At 70.2% G+C, this 18189-nt stretch overlaps 10 protein-coding genes and 3 non-coding genes across 13 annotated transcripts; 7 read left to right on the top strand and 6 right to left on the bottom strand.

Moving 5' to 3' along the window:
• Positions 1 to 105: 105 nt before the first annotated feature.
• Positions 106 to 2247, top strand: V1510DRAFT_135433 (phosphatidic acid phosphatase type 2/haloperoxidase). Its single transcript, XM_066930332.1, has 5 exons — positions 106 to 388; positions 504 to 722; positions 754 to 878; positions 909 to 968; positions 1000 to 2247. Exons 2-5 carry the CDS (start codon positions 525 to 527, stop codon positions 2081 to 2083), a joined length of 1467 nt encoding a protein of 488 aa, XP_066788676.1. The 5' UTR covers positions 106 to 388; positions 504 to 524; the 3' UTR covers positions 2084 to 2247.
• On the bottom strand, positions 2089 to 4025 carry V1510DRAFT_417942 (uncharacterized protein). The gene has a single exon (XM_066934051.1). The coding sequence runs from the start codon at positions 3993 to 3995 to the stop codon at positions 2412 to 2414; it is 1584 nt and encodes a 527-aa protein (XP_066788675.1). The 5' UTR covers positions 3996 to 4025; the 3' UTR covers positions 2089 to 2411.
• Positions 4026 to 4642: 617 nt separating this feature from the next.
• On the top strand, positions 4643 to 4716 carry V1510DRAFT_t151. The gene has a single exon. It is a non-coding gene; the product is annotated as a tRNA-Asn (tRNA).
• A 250-nt stretch (positions 4717 to 4966) lies between these two features.
• On the bottom strand, positions 4967 to 5047 carry V1510DRAFT_t150. Its single transcript has one exon. It is a non-coding gene; the product is annotated as a tRNA-Lys (tRNA).
• A 168-nt stretch (positions 5048 to 5215) lies between these two features.
• V1510DRAFT_t149 lies at positions 5216 to 5289 on the bottom strand. Its single transcript has one exon. It is a non-coding gene; the product is annotated as a tRNA-Asn (tRNA).
• Positions 5290 to 5398: 109 nt separating this feature from the next.
• V1510DRAFT_417937 (uncharacterized protein) lies at positions 5399 to 5938 on the top strand (the record flags this gene model as incomplete). The annotated part of the gene is made up of 1 exon (XM_066934050.1): positions 5399 to 5938. A coding segment is annotated over one exon (512 nt), but the record flags the coding sequence as incomplete, so codon positions are not given.
• Positions 5915 to 6901, top strand: V1510DRAFT_417935 (uncharacterized protein). Its single transcript, XM_066934049.1, has one exon. The coding sequence runs from the start codon at positions 5923 to 5925 to the stop codon at positions 6853 to 6855; it is 933 nt and encodes a 310-aa protein (XP_066788673.1). The 5' UTR covers positions 5915 to 5922; the 3' UTR covers positions 6856 to 6901.
• A 106-nt stretch (positions 6902 to 7007) lies between these two features.
• Positions 7008 to 8422, top strand: V1510DRAFT_417934 (uncharacterized protein). The gene has a single exon (XM_066934048.1). The coding sequence runs from the start codon at positions 7025 to 7027 to the stop codon at positions 8396 to 8398; it is 1374 nt and encodes a 457-aa protein (XP_066788672.1). The 5' UTR covers positions 7008 to 7024; the 3' UTR covers positions 8399 to 8422.
• On the bottom strand, positions 8399 to 10150 carry V1510DRAFT_403489 (uncharacterized protein; the record flags this gene model as incomplete). The annotated part of the gene is made up of 1 exon (XM_066932172.1): positions 8399 to 10150. One exon carries the CDS (start codon positions 10148 to 10150, stop codon positions 8399 to 8401), a length of 1752 nt encoding a protein of 583 aa, XP_066788671.1.
• Positions 10151 to 11071: 921 nt separating this feature from the next.
• V1510DRAFT_435415 (armadillo-type protein) lies at positions 11072 to 13029 on the top strand (the record flags this gene model as incomplete). The annotated part of the gene is made up of 1 exon (XM_066935550.1): positions 11072 to 13029. The coding sequence occupies exon 1, from the start codon at positions 11260 to 11262 to the stop codon at positions 13027 to 13029; it is 1770 nt and encodes a 589-aa protein (XP_066788670.1). The 5' UTR covers positions 11072 to 11259.
• A 95-nt stretch (positions 13030 to 13124) lies between these two features.
• Positions 13125 to 13669, bottom strand: V1510DRAFT_417924 (uncharacterized protein). Its single transcript, XM_066934047.1, has 3 exons — positions 13363 to 13669; positions 13226 to 13332; positions 13125 to 13180 (listed from the first exon to the last, which is right to left on the bottom strand). The coding sequence occupies exons 1-3, from the start codon at positions 13637 to 13639 to the stop codon at positions 13151 to 13153; spliced, it is 414 nt and encodes a 137-aa protein (XP_066788669.1). The 5' UTR covers positions 13640 to 13669; the 3' UTR covers positions 13125 to 13150.
• Positions 13670 to 14202: 533 nt separating this feature from the next.
• V1510DRAFT_430592 (uncharacterized protein) lies at positions 14203 to 15673 on the top strand (the record flags this gene model as incomplete). The annotated part of the gene is made up of 1 exon (XM_066935378.1): positions 14203 to 15673. The coding sequence occupies one exon, from the start codon at positions 14203 to 14205 to the stop codon at positions 15649 to 15651; it is 1449 nt and encodes a 482-aa protein (XP_066788668.1). The 3' UTR covers positions 15652 to 15673.
• Positions 15674 to 15944: 271 nt separating this feature from the next.
• On the bottom strand, positions 15945 to 18185 carry V1510DRAFT_417918 (ubiquitin fusion degradation protein UFD1-domain-containing protein). Its single transcript, XM_066934046.1, has 2 exons — positions 18069 to 18185; positions 15945 to 18001 (listed from the first exon to the last, which is right to left on the bottom strand). The coding sequence occupies exon 2, from the start codon at positions 17987 to 17989 to the stop codon at positions 15974 to 15976; it is 2016 nt and encodes a 671-aa protein (XP_066788667.1). The 5' UTR covers positions 17990 to 18001; positions 18069 to 18185; the 3' UTR covers positions 15945 to 15973.
• Positions 18186 to 18189: the final 4 nt, after the last annotated feature.

Genomic DNA, 18189 nt, shown 5'->3' with positions numbered 1-18189 from the left:
GCCTAGAACAGCGGAGCGGTGGTGCTTATCGAGGTACGGACAACACTAGCTTTATACGGCATGTTTGCCCATCCGGGGGGTGCTTGGCTGCGGCGAGCCAGCTGGTTACGGCAGGCCCCTGCTCGCTCTGGACTGGCTGCAGACCTTTAGTCCCCTCCCAGCCTAGTGTGTCCGTATGTAGCTCAACATGCGCTTCTTGGGGTGTGGCTCCCTGCATGCACCTGCGCGTATGCTCTCCCACTAGCCGGTCGCGGCTGGCGTACTCTCACTCTCTACCTGGCTCCCTCTACCTGACGACACCGCTCTCGAGCAATTGCCCGGTCCGCTCATCTGCCTGTCATCGATCCTGCCAGGTCTGCGCAACAGCCAGAGCTCAATCAGATAACAGGTACGTTCCGCGGCCGCGCCGTCGCCCGCCAGCGCACGCGATGGCCGTCGCCGGCCCTGCCGCCGGCGATCGCGCGTTCCCGCCCTCATCTCCGACAGCCCACTGACCGCCCGAGCCCGTCCCTCTCCGGCCCGCCATGTCGATCGAGCCTGCTGCGGGTACCGAGACCACCGCAGGTACCACGCGCAAGCCGTCGCTCAAGAAGAACGTGCGGGATGCCGGCAATCGGAGCCTGAACCATTACAAGTCGAGCATGTCGCCGTGGCGGTTCCGGCTCCGCCAACGGCTGCTGCCGCTCGTCCGTCTGGAGACGCCGTACCTGGCGTGGATCCAGGTACGTGTCGGGCCGGGCCCGCTGACCGCAGGAACACACCCGCTGCGCGTTTCTGGACGAGTACTTTGCGCTGACGGCGAACCTCGGCACACACACGTTCTTCGTGATCATGCTGCCGGTGCCGTTCTGGTTTGGCTACGTCAGCGTCGGCCGGGGGTACGTGCGCGCAGGGACGTGCTGACGCAGGCTTGTGTACACGCTCGGCTACGGCGTCTACGTGACCGGCTTCCTCAAGGACATGCTCTGGTAAGCGCCTGCCGGATCACGCTGACGACAGCCTGCCGCGGCCAATGTCGCCGCCGCTGCACCGGATCACCATGTCGGGCTCGGCCGCGCTCGAGTACGGCTTTCCGAGCACGCACTCGACGAACGCGGTGTCGGCCGCGCTGGTCGTGTACTACGCGGCTCTCGAGAGCGCTGGGGACTGGCCGGCGTGGAAGCTGCTGGCGCTGCGCGCGGTCTGCTGGCAGTACGTGGTCTCGATCGTGCTCGGCCGGCTGTACTGCGGCATGCACGGCTTCCTCGACGTCATCGCGGGCTCGTTCCTGGGCTGGCTGCTGTGGTACCTGCGCGCGACCTTTGGCCCGGCGCTGGACGCCTACATCGCTTCCGGCCGGGCCAGCGTGCTGCTGGTGATGGTGCCGATCATGCTGGCGCTCGTGCGCGTGCACTCGGAGCCGGTCGACCCGTGCCCGTGCTTTGAGGACAGCGTGGCGTTCGCGGGCGTGGTGCTCGGCGTCGACCTCGGCCTGTGGCACTACGCGTCGTCGCCGCACAGCATGCCCAACGCCGCGGTGGGCACGATCCCGTACGCGTCGACGCTGGGCGTGCCGGTCTCGGTCCTACGCGTGGTGCTCGGCATCGTGTGGATCTTTGTCTGGCGCGCCATCACCAAGCGCACCCTGCACACCTACTTGCCGCCGCTGTACCGGGTCATTGACCGGCTGGGGCTGTCGATCCCGCGCGGCTCGTTCGTCAACGCCAGCGAGTACACCAACGTGCCGGCGTCGGTGCCGGACACGACGCTGGTCGAGGCACGCGAGATCCCGGGCATCATCCACACCGTCACGCGCCGCGGCCGGTCAGACTCGGTCGGGCCGCAGTCGACGGCGGACATGTACGAGGCCATGGCGCAGCGCGACCGCAAGCGCCGCAAGTCGCTCGACCTCAACGAGCCCGGCCTGGACGACGACGAGGACGAGGACGCCATTTTTGCCAACATCAAGCCGCCGCGCGTGCAGTACGACGTCGAGGTCGTGACCAAGCTCATTGTATATGCGGGCATTGGCTGGATTGGCGTCGAGGGCTGCGGCCTGCTCTACGAGTCGGTGGGGCTGGGCCTGAACGTGGCCGCAGTGTAGCGGAATTGCTTCGTTGACCGCGTCTGCACGCAGACGTCTCTTGTAGAATGTATGTACAGAATATGCAAAGGACATGAGTGCATGTCATGAGACAGACTGGCCGTCGCGGACGGTGTGCGGTGTGGATATGTACGGTGGGCCGGTGCGGCGGCTATATGTCCTGCGGCTATATGCCATGCGGCTATATGCCCTCGTCCGCGGTCGGAGGCCCGTGCGGCTGTGCCGTGGTCGTGCGGCTATAAGCGTGTGCGGCTGTATGCTGTAGTCGCTGCGGCTATATGCCAGCGCTCCTGCGGCTATATGCCCCCGCGCCCCGCTTCTTGGCGCACTAGAGGCTGCGCTTAACGAGCTCGGCGTCCTTGTCGGCTGCTAGCGGCGTACGCTCAGCAGGCGCGGGCGTTGGCGAAGGGGGGCGAGGCGCAGCCTCCGAGCCAGACGCGGCCTTAGCCGGGGCTTTTGTCGATGCGGCGGATGCCGCAGATGCAGATGCAGACGCCGACGCGCGCCTGGACGCCTGGCCCGACGGCTGAGACGGCGACGACGGCCGGGACGGCGACGACGGCCGCGCCGCCGCCGACGCTCGCAAAGACGCCTGGGCAGACGCCGAACGGCGCGCAGACGTCGCCGCCTGCTCGGCCGACCGCGACCGCGACTGCGGGCGCAGTCCCTTGGTCTTTGCGGCCGAAAACGGCGCGTTGATGTCGATGCCGCGGGCCGCAGCCAGGGCCGCTAGACGGTCGCGTGCGGCCAGCTGTTGGCAGCGATCGCACGCACGCCGCATCCAATAGAATGCATGAAAGTCCGCACGCACGCAGGCGGCCGAGTCGGACGCGTGTGCCGTCAACCGCTCCAGTCGCAGCAGATGCGACCACGCACGGTCGGCCATGGCAAAGTCGCGCACAGTGGCGGCGTACTGCAGCTCGATTGTGATCAGCTGCAGCGTCGGAACGACGCCCTTCGCCACGTACTCGGCCTTGACCGCGTGGAACACGTCTCGCAGGTCCCAGCGCGCGGCCGCGTGCATCACCGCGCCGTACACTGGCGCCGGGTAGACCGGGTTGCGGCTGGAGACGTACGCCGTGCGGTCGAAGGACGTCGCGCGGAAGCCGGGCGCAGGTGCCGGCGCCGGATGCAGGTCGTTCGGGAACAGCATGCGCAGCAGCCGGCGGAAGAACGCACGGTCGTCGAGCACGGTCGCGAACGCAAGCAGCGAGACCACGCTGTCGAGCGTGATCGGCAGCTGCGAGTCGACCAGCGCCCGATAGACCAGACGCGCTGCCGAGTTGTGCCGCAGCAAGGTCAGCTTGCGGATGAGAATGTTGAACGTGCGTATGTCGGGCGGGTGTTCTGAGCGCGAGAGCATCGCCGACAGCTCGACGAGCTCGCTGGCGCCGGTCGGGCCCGCGTCGCGGTCCGTCGTGGCGATCCAGCGGTCCATGAACGACACGAGAGCCGAGTTTAGTCGGGCGGCGTCGCGGTAGCGGAACACGGGCAGGTCGCGCGTCGGCGCGGGCGGCGGCATGCGGGCGTCCAGAATCGTGGCAGCCATGTCGCCGCTGGCGACGGCGCGCAGCAGCACGTCGACGTCGGTCGGCGCCAGTCGCTGCAGGGCCTCGCGGTCAAGCGGCAGGCCGCTTGCGGCCAGCCGGTCGGCCAGCGCGGCCTCGGCAGCGGTCAGCGATGCGCCCCGGTATGCACGCCGCAGCCGCAGCAACTGTCCAATGTCGTGCAGGGCCAGCAGTTGTCGTGCCAGCGACCTCACGGCCGTCTCCAGGGCTGGGATCGCCAGCCGCGCCGCGCGTGCGCCATCGTCAGACGCGCGCATCTGCACGTACCGCTCCGTATCGTCCGGTCCTCCGCCGCGCACCGGCATCAGCGTGTGCGCGCGTGCGCACAGCGGTGCCGTCAGCATCTCCTGCTCGGCCGCGCCCAGCGCCCGCGTCTCAACCGCCGGCGCAGGCATCGCCGGCGGCCGGCCGGGCGCGAGCGGGCGGTGTGTCCGAGCAGGCCGCCGCGGCCCGTCGTGGTAGCCCGCGGCCAGCCGGGCGCGGCACACGGCGAAGAACCGCGAGTAGAACCCGTCAAACCGCGAGGGCAGCGGCCCGCGCGGTAGCGGGCAAGGGGGGCCGGGGCGGAGCATCGCGCTTGGCCGGGCGCATGCACAACCGGCCCAGGGCCGACGGCGAGGGTCCGGCCGGGAGGCGGCGAGGGCTCAGGCCGGCGGACGGACCGGCACAGGCACCCAGGCTTGGTCGCGGAAAGGCGTTCTCCGGCTGTCCGTCAGCGATCGATTGAGCCAATTCGTGCGCGCAGCGACGTACCTGCTGCCGCATCCACTGGCGTCGGGTGGCGGCACAGCGAGAAGCGAGCGCAGACGGCGTCCTTGTCTGGCGCCGGTGGTTGCAGGTTGCAATTTTTTTGCAGACGACGTCGGTCGGCTTAAAATTTTGTGTTGGCGCGGTGACGCCGCACGGTATGCGGCTCATGCTACCCGGCCCCTTAGTCACGTGCGTCATTGCCGCGCCTCTCGGCGGCAAGCTCGGGTCGACAGGGAAGCGCGACTGGGTGGCCAAGTTGGTTAAGGCGTACGACTGTTAATCGTAAGATCGAGAGTTCGACCCTCTCCCTGGTCGTTTTTTTAGCCGTAGCGCGCCGTGGCTTGCGTTGTGCGCCGCGTTAAGCATCCTGCTGCGGACGCGTCGCCGACAAGAAGTCGCGCCAATGACGGATCCAGAGTGATGGAAACCAGAACTACATTCCTGAATCTGCGATTGGCGCTCACATGCAGACCTCAGACGAGTATTTTTGGTCTCCGTCTACCTGAAGGAGACCAATCAAATCAGACTTATTACAAAATATCAGACCGCGCAGCACCAAAAAGTAAGCCTCACGGGGGGCTCGAACCCCCAACCTTGAGATATCTTGCGTAAGAGTCTCACGCTCTACCGATTGAGCTAGCAAGGCCAGCTTATACTAGAGCGGTGCCCCGAGCAGCTACAAGCCGCTTGCCGAGCGAGCGGACTGCCAAAAATGAAGCCGCCGGCGGCCTAGTAGCACACGCCCAGGCTTGTCGAGCCATCGCCTCTGCCGCCCGTTGCAGGGCAGACCGCACTGCCGCGCGGTGCAAAAATACGACCAGGGAGAGGGTCGAACTCTCGATCTTACGATTAACAGTCGTACGCCTTAACCAACTTGGCCACCCAGTCAGGTTCTGGGCAAAAAGGTTTAGGGCGGGCCGTAGGGCGCTGTCGCGCCGCACGCTGTGCGGCTGAACAAAGTCACAAATCTCGAGGACCGCACCGCGCACCACCGACAAAATGCCGTACTCTCTGCGCCTGAAGGCCGAGCTGGCGGGCGTGACCGGCCTGGCGCCGGCCGACGACGAGAGCGAACCCTACGCGTACACGTTCAAAGTGCAGTGCACGTCGTGCCGGGAGGTGCACCCGAACGAGGTCTTCTTCAACCGATTCGACACGTACGAGCTGTCGGGGTCGCGCGGCACGGCCAACTTTGTGTGGAAGTGCAAGGCGTGCCGGCGCGAGGCCTCGGCGTCGTTCGTGCTCCAGGCGACCAAGGGCAAGGCTGCCGTGCGCGCGTACAACGCCGACGACTCGGGCAAGCCGCAGCCGGTCGTGGACATCGAGACGCGCGGACTCGAGCTCGTCGAGTTCCTGGCCGCCGGCAACTGGATCTGCAAGGGCGCCGAGTCCGGCACGCCGTTCACGGACGTGTCTATGGACGAGGGCGAGTGGTTCGACTACGACGAAAAGGCCGGCGAGGAGGTGTCGGTGACGGACGTCGTGTGGGATATCGTTCGTACGCAGTAGTTAGCAATCATCATGTTTCCCTCCACAATCGCAAGCAGCGCGCGCGGCCTGGCAACGGCGGCGGACGCGCTCGGCCTGGCCGTGAGCGCGCCGGCGGCTGCGACCGCGTTCATCGACACACATTGTCACCTGGATCTGACGCTGAAAAGCGCTCGCGCCCGTTCAAAGGGCCCGGGCGGGCCGGCCGACGAGGCCGAGCTGGCGCACGCTCTGTTCCCGCCCGCCCTGGCCGCCGTCGTCGACATCTGCTGCGATGTGCCCGTGAACCGCCGGGGCAGCCGTCTGGCCGACGCGTTCGCCCGCGGCGGCCGCTGGCCGGGCAAGTATTACTTCACCGTCGGGTGCCATCCGCTGTCGGCCCACCGACACACGCCGGAGGACGCGGCTGCGATCGAGGCCGCATTGGTGCATCCGGCGGCCGTCGCCGTCGGCGAGTGCGGGCTCGACTACAAGAAGAGCACGCACCGGGCCGTGCAGGCCGAGGTTTTCCGGCAACAAATCCGCCTGGCGCTGCGCCTGGGCCTGCCGTTTGTGGTCCACACGCGCGAGGCCGACGACGACACGCTGGCCATTCTCGAGGCCGAGGTGCCGGTAGGGCACCCTTTCCATGTGCACTGCTTCACGAGCTCGGTGGAGCTCGGCAACGCCATCCTGGACCGCTGGCCGAACGCGGTCATCGGCATCACCGGCGTGATCACGTACGCGTCGCTGGACACAACACCGGCACTGCTGCGGGGACGCGGTCTGGCCGTGCTCGACCGCATCGTGCTCGAGACCGACTCGCCGTACATGGTTCCGGCAAACGTGCGGCCGCGGAACCGGCGCGTGTCGCACAGCGGCATGATTCCGTTTGTCGCCGCGCGCGTGGCCGACCTGCTCGAGTGCCCGCTGGAGCGGGTGCTGACGGCGACGACGGCGAACGCGCGGCGGGTGTATGGCATCTGAAATAACCGCCAATGTACATAGACGCGACGATATAGCCGCAGGTAGCCGCGAGCCGCATGCTGTGCGGCTCGAGCTGGGCGCGCCGCACGCCGTGCGGCTCGCTGCGCCACGCCGCATTCCGTGCGGCGGTCTCCCGCAGCTCAACGCGTACCCCCAGATCCACCACACCATGGGTCCGAAACGCGCCGACACGCGGTTCCAGCTGCCGGCGCGGGCCAAGGCCCAGAAGCTGGCCATGTTCGAGCCGGACGAAGGCTCGGACGACGGCGAGCAGCCGCCCCGGCCGGCGCCAGATGCGGATCGGCGACGCCGCCTGTTTTTGCCGCCGTCTGTGGAGCCTGAGCCGGCCGCCGACGACGCCGCCGCGGACGCCGACACTCCCCTCGATGGTGGCGAGACCGCGGCCAGCGCCAGAGACGAGATCGCGGCCGACGTCGACGCTGCGGACGCCGAGGAGCGGCCGGGGCTTGGTTTCCGCGCCGGACTCGGAGCCACCGGCAGCCCTGGATCGCCCGCCAGCCCTGGAGCCGACGCGCGCCCTGGACTCGGCGCGCCGACCGAACAGCACGCCGGGCTCGGCTCCGCAACCGCCGCCGCCGCCGCAGACTACATGGAGATGGCAATTGTCGAGCCTGAAACGGCCGTCCATCCAGCCGAAGAAACCTACTCGCAAAAGCGCAACCGCATCCTGCGCGAGCAGGCCGAGCGCGGCATCACGCGTCCGCCGGCCGAAGTCAGCCGCGAGAAGCGCGAGGCCGCGTTGTCCACGTCGCTGTTCGAATCGGCGCCGAGTTCGGCGGCCATGCGGATGATGGCCAAGATGGGCTACACGCCCGGCCAGGCGCTCGGGCGCGCCCGCGACAACGACGACGACGACCGGCTGCGCGAGCCGCTGCGACAAGAGGCACGGTCCGGCCGTGTGGGAATCGGCCACGAGGCCATCGAGCGCGAGCAGCTGGCTGCAGCCGCGGCCGCCGCGGCCGCCGCCGTCGAGGACGAGGAGACCCAACGCCGCGACTTTGTCGCCCGGCTGGCCGAGAACAACACCGAGAAACAGGTGGCCGGCAAGCTGCGGGCCGCACAGGGCGTCTGCCAGACGCTGGACGCGGCAGCCGACCCCGAGGTCGAGGCTGCCGTCACGGCCCTGCTCGACTACTCGTTCGACTCGGACAAGGCCGCGCCGGCCGTGGCTCTCCTGGACAAGCTGAACGTGCTGTGGCGCGACACGGTGGTCGAGACACTCGAGCTGCGCCGCGAGAAGGCGCTCCGCAGCCGCCAGTTTGACCGCGCCGAGTCCAGCGACGACGACCCGCTCGAAGACGAGCCCACAGACACGCTGGCCACGTTCAACGCGACCACGTACTACGCCAACGACGACGAGATGTCCGAGGCGCTCGAGCGCGAGCCGGCCGAGCGGCTGGCGGACTTGCTCGAGTACCAGCGGGCGAAATACTCGTACTGTTTTTGGTGCGGATGTGCGTACGACGGGCCCGAAGACCTCGCCGAAAACTGTCCGGGGCTGAACGAGGCCGACCACGATTAGTTAATGTACAGTTGCGACATCGAGCGCGGCGGCCACGGCCGCTGTGTCGGCCAGATCGGCGCCGATGGCCGTGGCGTGGGCCCGGACGACGTCGGCCAGGTCTGCGGTCGACGGCTCGCCGCGGCCGGCCCGCTGCAGCAGCTCGACGATGAGCGCCAGACGCGTCTGCTCGGCCTCGGCCGGCGTCTTGCCGCCGCTGCGGCCGGCTGCGGCCAGGACGGTCGTCAGAAGCGCCTCGTCAGGAGCGATTCGGGCGCGCGCGGCCGCGTCCAGCACGGCCACGGCTGCGGCCATGTCGCCGACAGCGATCAGGTGCTGCGCAGCGTACTGGACGGTGCGCACGTCTGCGGGGGGCGTCGCCAGCAGCTCGCGCGGCGACGGCGCGCCCGCGGCCGTCGGCAGACCCCGGCGCGCGTCCGCGTCGGCTGCGGCCAGCGCCCGCCAGATCGCTGTCAGCACGCGCGCGTCCGGCCGGATCTGCAGCCGGCGCATGGTGTTGTAGACGGACCAGACCAGGCCGTAGTCGCGGGCGCGGCGGCCGCGATCCAGAAGCGCGTTGCAGACGGTTGTGTCCGGGGCAACGTCCAGACTGCGCATCCGATCAAGCACTTCCTGGGCACCGGCCGCGTTGCTGCGGCGACACCAATGCTGCACCAGCAGCGCGTAGTGTGCGGCCGTCGGCGGCCCGAGTAGCGCCTGGACCGGCTCGCCGGCCAGCTCGCGTCGCCGGATGTGTTCCATGAGCCGCAGAAAGTCGTCTGCGGCGGCAACGGCTGGCAGCTGCGCGCGCATGAATCCGTGCGCATGGAACGGGTCCACGGCTAGATTGCGCCCGGCCAGATCAGCCACGGCCGCCGCAGCCTGGGCCGCTGCTGGGCTGCCCAGCCGGCCCAGCCGGTCGAGCAGGACTCGGTAGTACTCGGGGGAGTCGGCCGCAGCCGGACAGCTGGTCGTGCACACGTCGGCGTACTCGCTCAGCCGGCGGACCTTGTCGGCTGCGTGAAGAATGCCACCGGAAGGACGCTCGCGCAGCCGCTCGGCGGCTGCTGCCCGCACAAACACGGCCGTCAGGTGGTCAAACAGCATGACGGCCTCGTCGACGCCGCCGTCTTCGCCCACAGCCAGCGCCTGCACGTCGGCCAGGATGCGCTCGTAGGCTCCGCGCGCGTTGGCGTCGAGTGCGGCCCGCAAACAGCGCTTGAGGTTGGCCTGTTTGCGCGTGTTATCGTCGGCCAGACGGGCCAAATGGTCGTAGAGCCGTATGGCCTCCATTGGCCGGCCGGCTGCGAACTCGTGCACGACGAACTTGGTCAGCGCGGACGGCGACATGGTGCCGTAGGCGGCCTCGATGTCGGCGGCCAGCGCAATAGCCGCGTCCTCGCGGCGACAGCCGAGGTAGAGATCGAGACCGAGCTCGGTCCAGGCTCGGTCGCGGCTTGGTCGGCGGGCTGACCACAGTGCCAGAGCCTTGCGCGGCTGCGGATCGCGTCGCGACAGCTCCAGCAGGTACTGGCGTTCCAGCGCGGCGTCGCCGGCGTCGGTCGTGGCCAGCGCTTGGCCGTCAAAGTAGACAGCGTCGCCCACACTCCGCAGCGCACGCGCCCGATAGCTCTTGCTCCTGGTGGCCAGGTCCAGCAGGCGACCCGAAAGAGCTGGCGAGCGCAGGATCTGCGGCCGATCCGCGGCCACTGCGTCCACGGCAAGCCACAGAGGCGCGTCGGCCATGGCACCGCTTTCGACGGCCTCAGCCATCTTGGCGACCGCATTAGCCGCCTGCTCGTGCGAGCCTGCCCGCGCTTGCTGCAGCAGCTCACCGGCTGCCTCGACCGGCGCTGCAACGGGCGGGATCTGCAACAATCTGGCTGCAGAAGAATGTCCGGTCGGTGCGACAACTTTGTCCAGGGCAGCCACCGTCGGGACGGTCTCCGGCGCGCCAGTCGTCGCCAGTGTTCGGGGGGCCATCCGGCAGCCGCTGGTCGCCGGGATCGGTCGCCGGGCGCTGTTTGTCGCTGCGGACGGCCGCCAGATCGAGCGCGCAGTGGGCGGCCGCGACCGGCTCCACCAGCTGCGTACGCTCATGCTCCGGGCTGTGCGCGCGTCCAGCGCCGACCACACTCACGCAGAACGTCGTCCTCGCGTCCGACAGCACCAGGCACGCTCACGGGCTGTGTGCACGCTACACGGTTGGCAGAAAGCGACGGCGGCGAAAACCGTGAAGAAGGGTTAGGTGCAGGCACGTATAACGCGCGCCAACGTCGACGGCATCCAGGCATACAGGTGAGTACGGGCGGCGGCCAGTGCTCGGCGACTGTGGGCGCAAGCGACTACGCGGCTCGGCCAGACATCGGGGAACCGAGCTCCAGAAGCCTCGCACGCTAATCCGGGACAATACGTCGAGGCCGGGCTCTGTGGGCGCCGGATCCAGGCTCTGCGGAACGGCGACTATCCTCGACAATATCGCCGTGACCGCTGGTGGGCTTGCGTTGCTGGCATACTGGGCTCGTGACTCCGTTGAGGGCAGCGGCCCCGCCGGGGTGGCTGCCCTCGAGCAGAACTGGAGCCGGCATATAACCGCATATAGCCGCAGAGGCCTCCGGCGGCGCTCCGTCGAAGCTGGGTCCTGCGGACAGCCGCTCTACGCAGCCCCGGAGAGGGGCGCACGCTGACTCTGGCGGAGCCGCGGCCGGGGGCCCGAGCGGCTATATGCGGCTATATGCGGCTACACGGGTCCGGCGGTGCAGCCTGTCCGACCGACCGGAGCGTCGGCAGTCCTTTCCGGCGCCGTCTGGCCGGCCATATAGCCGCACATGCGCCATATAGCCGCTGCGCCGCACGCCGTGCGGCTGACATGCTGACCGCAGATGGACGAGTTCCGCAGACTGCTGACGGCGGTCGGCAAGCCCGAGGACCCGGCCGCGCGGGCACGGACATTGCTGCGGCTGGCCGAGCTGCTCGCCGGCGCCGACACGAGCGCGTACGAGGCCGAGGCCGTGAGCGTCGTGGACGATCTGATGCTGCTGGACGAGGCCGGCACGTACATCACCGCGTTCAACACGGTCCAGAGCCTGTTCCAGATCCATCCGGGCTTTGCCGCGGCCGTGTTTCTGCGGCTGCCGGCGCTGACGGGTGGCGTGCCGGCGCGGCTGCTCAAGGTGCAGCAGGTCGTGGTGGCCGCCCTGGAGCTGCTCACGGCGGCGTGCAACGACCGCGCGTGCCGGGACGTCGTTGACAGCACGTTCGGCGACCTGGCGCGCACGGCCGAGACCAACCCGGACACGGCGGTCAAGATCCGCGCGGCGGCGCTGCTGGTCAAGCTGAACGTGACGGCCAAGCCGGGCGCACGGCCAGCCGACGTGACGGCGGCAGCGAGCGCGCTGGACGGCTACGCGACGACGCTGCGCGGTGCCGTCGCGGCCAGCGACACGGTCCCGGCGGCGGTCGAGGGCCTGGCGTTCGCGACCATGAAGCCGGCAGTCAAGGCGGCCACGGCCGCGGACGAGCCGTTTCTACGGGCGCTGCTGACGCTGGCGGCCGACGCCAAGACCGAGCCGTCGGTGGTTTACGGTCTGCTGACGATCGTCAGCAACCTGGCGGCCTATCCGCCGACGCTGACGGCCGAGCACCGGCAGCTGAAGGACCTGCAGGCCGCGGCCGGCGGCGCCCGCGACAACGACGAGCGCTCGGCGGCGGCCGGGCGGTGCGCACAGCTGCTCAAGCTCGGCATCGTCGGCCTGCTGAGCGTGTGCGCCGTGCGCGGCACGCCAGCGGCCCTGGCGGCAATTGCGGCCACCCTGGCTGCGCTGACGGTCGAGCGGACGGCCCGGGCCGGCATCGTGCGCGACGGCGGCCTGGTGACGGCCGTGCTCATCACGCAGCGCGGCCGGCCGGCCGACGGACGGCCAGCGGTGGCGGCAGCCGGCGTGCGCGACGCGCAGCGCGCGCTGGCGCGCATGCTGATATCGGTCGACCCTACGCTCGCGTTCTCGGCCAAGGTCCGGCCAGACGTGGCGGTCGGCCCGCTGCTCCGGCTGCTCGACCGCGGCACGGACGGGTCGCTGCTGGACCAATTCGAGGCCCTGTTGGCGCTGACGAACCTGGCGGCCGGGCCGTTGGCCGATCAGATTGCCGCAGCCGTGTGGCCGCAGCTGGACGACCTGATGCTGGCCGACAACAACCTCGTCCGGCGGGCGGCGACAGAGCTCGTGTGCAACCTCATGGCGTCCGCGCACGCGGCCGCGCGGTACCTGGACCCAGACGACGCCGGGCGCGACACGCGGCTGCGGGTGCTGGCCGCGCTGTGCGACGCCGACGACGACAGCACGCGGACGGCCGCGGCCGGCGCGCTGGCCACGCTGACGGACTGGAACCTGGCCGCGGACGTGGTCGGCGCGCGACCGGACGCGGTGGCGGCCGTGCTGCGTATCCTGCGCGACGAGGAGGACGACGGGCTGCTGCTACGGGCCATGGTGTGCCTGAAGAACATGGTCGCCGGGGCGTCGACGCCGGCGGTGGCGGCCGCGGTCGTGGCCGCGGGCGGGCTGCCGGCCGTGCAGGCCGCGCTGGCGCACACGGCCGTGGCCGACACGCGCGCGGCGGCGGCGGAGCTGGTGGGCGCGCTGCGGCGGCAGTGAGCCGCACGCCGTGCGGCGCGTACGTGTGCGGCCGCGAGCCGCACACCGTGCGGCGCAATTGCGCCGCACGGCCTGCGGCTCGCAGCCGCACGCTCTGCGGCTCAATCTATCCATTTCTATCTCACAGCGTCGTGTAGGGCTGGCCGCGGGACTGCCGTCAGTACGAGCCGCACGAGGTGCGGCGCACCACACTCACCCTCCGCCAGGCCGCCAGCGCGCGCCGCCCGCCGGCCATCGCCAGCAGGCTCAGCGTCAGCACCAGGAAGAGCACGACGATGGTCTGTTCCTTGGTCGACGTGCGTTCTGCGTCAGCGGCGCCGATCGCCGACTTACCAAAGCACACCGTGACCACGTCGTCCACGGCGGTGTCGTGGCACTGCGGCAGGTTGTAGTCCGCGCAGAACTTGCGCGTGCAGTCGACGCACGACGTCGCGGGCTCGTTCACCAGCGCTATCAGCGTCGAGTTGCCGCCGCAGGTGCACCGGCAGTACGAGAGCACCGCGGCCGCCGGCTGCGCCATCAGCGCGGCCAGCGCGACGAGGGCCGCGACCGGTCGCCGGGCGGCCGGCCGCACGGCGAGCGGGTGCTGCCTGAGCGTTGGTGTCGCCATGATTGTTGTCGCCGAGGTGTCCCGTTGACGTCGTTCGCCGGGAGACGAAATTGGTGCGGCGCCGAAACTGTAAAACACGACCACACGGCCGGACGGCGGCGCGAAACCTCGGCCGCACGCCCGCGCCACGGCCCGGCCGGGGGCCAGACTGGGCGGAGCTGCCTGCCGGGGTGCTGCCCGCCGGCCGCTCGGCTGCCGGCCGCGGATCGGCCGCCGCTGCCGCGGCCGGCGCGCTTTTCTCGGCACCGCGGCCGCCGCCGTTCGGCCGCCGTCCGCTGCCCGTCGGCACCGGCCGCGTGTCCGCGCGCGCTCCCCCGCGGCGTGCTCGTCCCGCCGTCGCCCGCGGCCGGTGGGCGGCGTTCGCGCGTCCGCGCGCGCGCGTGCACACGGCCCAGCCGGCGTTCGCCATTCTTATCCGGCCCAGCAGCCGACCCGCCAGGCACGACCCCGGCGGCGTGGCGACGCCGCAGCGGTGGGCACGGCGGCCGCCGCACAGGCTATTTAGGGCGCGCCTGGCCCTGCGGCCGGCGCATCTGTCGAAGTGGCCCGTCCAGCTCAACATCATGGACCATTTCGCGCGCAAGCTGCAGGACTCGCTCCGGCTGCGGCGGCGCAGCTCGCCCGCGCCCGACCCCGTGCTGCAGGCCGCCGCCGCGCTGCAGACGCCCCGCGGCCGCCGCAGCCCGATGGACTCGCTGCGGCTCTACATGCGGCCGCGGCGCAAGCTGCTGGCCATGGACAACGCGTCTTGCGACACGCTCGGCAACGTCTCGGGCGACACGCTCGGGTCCGACGCGCCGGACGGCCGCCGGCGGCGCACACGTGCCGTGCTGGCGTCGCTGTTCCGGCTGCCGGCCGACGACTCGTCGTCGTCGCTCTCGTCCGAGACCATCGACGAGGGCGACCTGCCGCCGACGGCAATGATCCCCGTCAGCCTGCTGACGGCGGACGGGTCGATGTCGTCGCTGGCGTCGTCGGCGTCGTCGCTCGAGCGCGTGTCGCCGCAGGACTTCACGGCGCTGCTGGGCTCGACGCTGTCGGTGCGCGACTACATCCTGCGGTACATTGCCATTCTCGACGACCTGACCGGCCCGTCGAGCTACTCGTTCCTGTCGGGGCCGGCCGGCGTGCCGCCCGAGTTCTGCCCGCCGCCGACGCTGCGGTTCGCCAACGGCTGCAAGACGTTTGGCGAGTACCTGGCCAGCCACGGCGTGACCGAGGGCGACTTTGAGGCCCTTTTCGAGCTGCCGCCGGCGCCGGTCGAGCCGGCCGTGTGCTACCGCGGCCTGCCGCGGTACCGCAAGGAGTGGATGTCGTCGCTGCTGTACGGCGCGTCGCGGCGGCCGCGCCGGACCGGCGACGGCGGTCTGGCGGGCTCGTTCCGCTCGCGCAACCGCAGCAAGGCCAAGGTCAACATGCGCCGGCGCCGCGCGGAGACCAAGAGCTCGCTTGGCACGTCGTACACGTACGACCGCAATTACATCTGGCACCGCCGCATCGAGAGCCTGTTCAACCCGGCCGACGTGCTGTGGGAGGAGGACTCGATGGAGGCCGTCAAGGAGGACGAAGCGCGGCTGGCGGCGCTGGCGGCCGAGCCAGCCGACCCGGTCGACGCCGAGACCGCCACGGTGCCCCTGACGGTGGTGACGACGACGGCGACGACGGCGACGACGACGACCACAGCCACCGTCGCTGCCGAGACGCCCTCGGCGACGGCCACGACCGCCTCGACCCCGACCGAGTCCGACATGGACTGTACGTTCTCGACCGAGCCCGAGACCCCCCCGGCGCCGGTCGTGCGTGCGCCGATCGTGCTGGCCGACAGCGACAAGTACAACTTTTCCGATTTTACGTTCGACTCGAGCGACGGCGGCGAGAAGCGCCGCTTTGCGCTGCCGGACTTGTCCGAGTTCACGCGCCTGGTGGCGGAGAAAGCGGCGCTGGCCGCTGCAGACAACGACGAGAAGGCTGCGCTGGCCGCAGACGCGCTGGCGCCGGCGGCTGCGTTCTAGGGGGCAGAGAGGGCGAGGAGAGCTGGCGGGCAGCGGGGCGACTCGTGCGGCTGGCGGCGTGCGCGGCGTGCGCGGCCTGTGCGGCTCGTGCGGCTCGTGCGGCTCGTGCGGCTCATGCGGCTCGTGCGGCTCGTGCCGCCCGCGCCTCGCGCGGCGCTCGTGCGACCCTGAGCGGCCACAGCGAGCGGCTGCCGGTCACATCTCACAACTCACGCCGGCTCACCCGCGCCAGTCCGTCAGCTCATCCAGCCACTCAGGCTCCCGGCTCGCTACGTCATGCGCCACGGCGCCACATCTTGGTTAAATACTTTCGTCATATACATCAGCTCTCGGCCACGCGCACCGCGTTCGCGCCCAGCCAGCGGCGCACGTCGCTCACGTAGCCCTCGACGTCGTCCGACGTCGGCACGGCCATGGCAGCCGCGCAGATCCACGCTCGCGCGTACTCGCCGTCGTCCGCAATCCAGTCGACCACGGCCAGTCGCTTCGTCGTGGCCTGGTCCACGCAGAACGCCAGCTCCGGCGGCGTCGCCGCCGCGCGCGCGCGCAGCCCGGCCACCGCGCCGCCGACATCCGCCGGCACCAGCCGGGCCGGGCCCGCCGCGGTCGCGCACGCCGCCTTGTTGGTGCAGTAGGCCTTGCCGCAGCCCGACGCCAGCTGGATGTAGTACCGGCGGTCGACGCGGGCCATCAGCTTGGCGCCAGTCGGATCGTGCAGCGGCGAGTACAGCGGGCCGAAGCAGACCGAGCACAGACCAAGCACGTTGTCCTCTGCGGCCAGCGTGCGCACGCACATCGTGTTTGAGCACGTCCGCGGCGCCGGCCGGTTGATGCGCTCGAAATCGTGCAGCTCCAGGTGGCGTTTCATGTCGCGCAGCCGCGTGATGCGGCCGCACTGGTCGCACTCGGTCGTGCGGTTGCCGCACTGCGACTCGTGGCCCGTGTAGCCCTCGAGGATGTCGATCTGGCCTGTAGGCGGGTCGTCCTGAGGAAGCAGCAGGTGACAGAACCGGCAGAGCACCAGCTTGCGCGGGCACACAGATGCCCGGTGCACGCCCGCCAGGAGGCCGTTCGAGAAACCCTCGCCGCAGTCGATGCATGCCCGCGGCGTGTGCGCGTACTCGGTGTGCTTGACGGCCGTGGACGCGCAGTTGGCCACAAATTCGCAGTCCGGGCAGTGCCAGTGCGCGGCCGGGACGCCGCCGTCGGATCGCCGAAACAGCTGGCCGCAGCCGAGCGGGCAGAGAATGTTGTTGCGCTCGCAGAACGCCGAGTGCAGCTGGTACGACCGCGACGGAAAGTACTGCCCACAGTTGGTGCACAGCCGGTGATCCGCCGACGGGGGGCCGTCCGGCTTGGCCGGCTCGGCCGGCCCGGCGGCCTCCGGCTGCGTGAGCGTCAACGAGAACGCCACCGGCGCGGCCGCGCCCGACACGACAGCCACCAGCAGTGGCCGGCCGGCGGCCAGGGCGTCGTTTGTGTGGGCGATGGCAATCGTGTTGGTCTCGGTCGCCAGCGTCGACCACGTAAAGTATGCTGGGCCAGGCCGGCCGTCGGTCGCCACAAACACGTCGACCGAGCGCGCGTCGCCGTCGGCGCCGTCCGGCACGTCTGTGGCCAGCGTCAGGACCACGTCACGGTCGGCGCGGCGGCCCTCTATGCGGAAAAACGCGGCCGCCACGCTCTCGCCGGCCGGCGTCAGCTGGCCCTCGACCGGCACGTCCGGCAGCAGCACGCCCTCCTTGGGCGCCGCGCGGCGGGCGTCGCGCTGCGCGACCGACTTGCGCGCCTGGTCCTCGGACATGGCCTCGATGTCGACGTTCAGGTCCGTGTCGATGATGCAAACCGCCCCCAGCGGTGTCTTGGGCTCGAGCCGGTCGGCCAGGAACCGCAGCCGGGTCTGCGACGCCGGGTCCAGGACGCTGAAGACCTGGCCCTCGGTCAGGGTCGTGTAGGCCGCCTGCAGGCTCGACTCGAGCAGCGCTTTCCAGTCGTCCACGGCCAGATATTCCGTCCCGAGCGGCCGCAGCAGGACGCCGGTGCCCTTGGGCAGCGTCGCCAGCTCGACCGTCACGTCGCCGCCAGCAGCCAGGCCGACCAGGCCGAGCACGTCTGCCGGCACGAGCGCCACGCCGTCTGGCGCGGAGAACTCGCGCACGCCGCAGAACGTGTGCACGCCGGTGACCGCGTTCGCCAGCCGAAACGTGAGCGGCGTCGGCAGTGCCGCCCCGGCACCGCCGTGCTGATTGACCACGGCCTCGAGCACGCCCTGGGGCAGCACGATCCGGTCCGAGTGCGCCCAGCCGGGCAGCGGCTGGGCGTTGAGGTGCGTGGTCATCGGTCGTCTGATCTGGCGGTCAGCATCCGCACGCGCAGGGCCGGCCGCGCGCCAGCCGGCCGATCAACCCATCACTCACCTCTCGTCTGCAGTCTCCACGCGCCGTCTCCGCGCGCCGTCAGCCGGGTCGGGGGCGCTGATATAGACGGTGCTGACAAATGGCGGCGGTGTTCCACGGCCGTCTGCGCTGCGCCACAGCG

This window comes from Dipodascopsis tothii, assembly GCF_038497935.1.
Source record: "Dipodascopsis tothii strain CBS 759.85 unplaced genomic scaffold V1510scaffold_17, whole genome shotgun sequence".
Lineage (NCBI taxonomy): Eukaryota > Fungi > Ascomycota > Lipomycetes > Lipomycetales > Lipomycetaceae > Neoaidaea > Neoaidaea tothii.
Note: the sequence above shows the minus strand (reverse complement) of the source record. Positions and strands in the feature narration are given on the sequence as shown.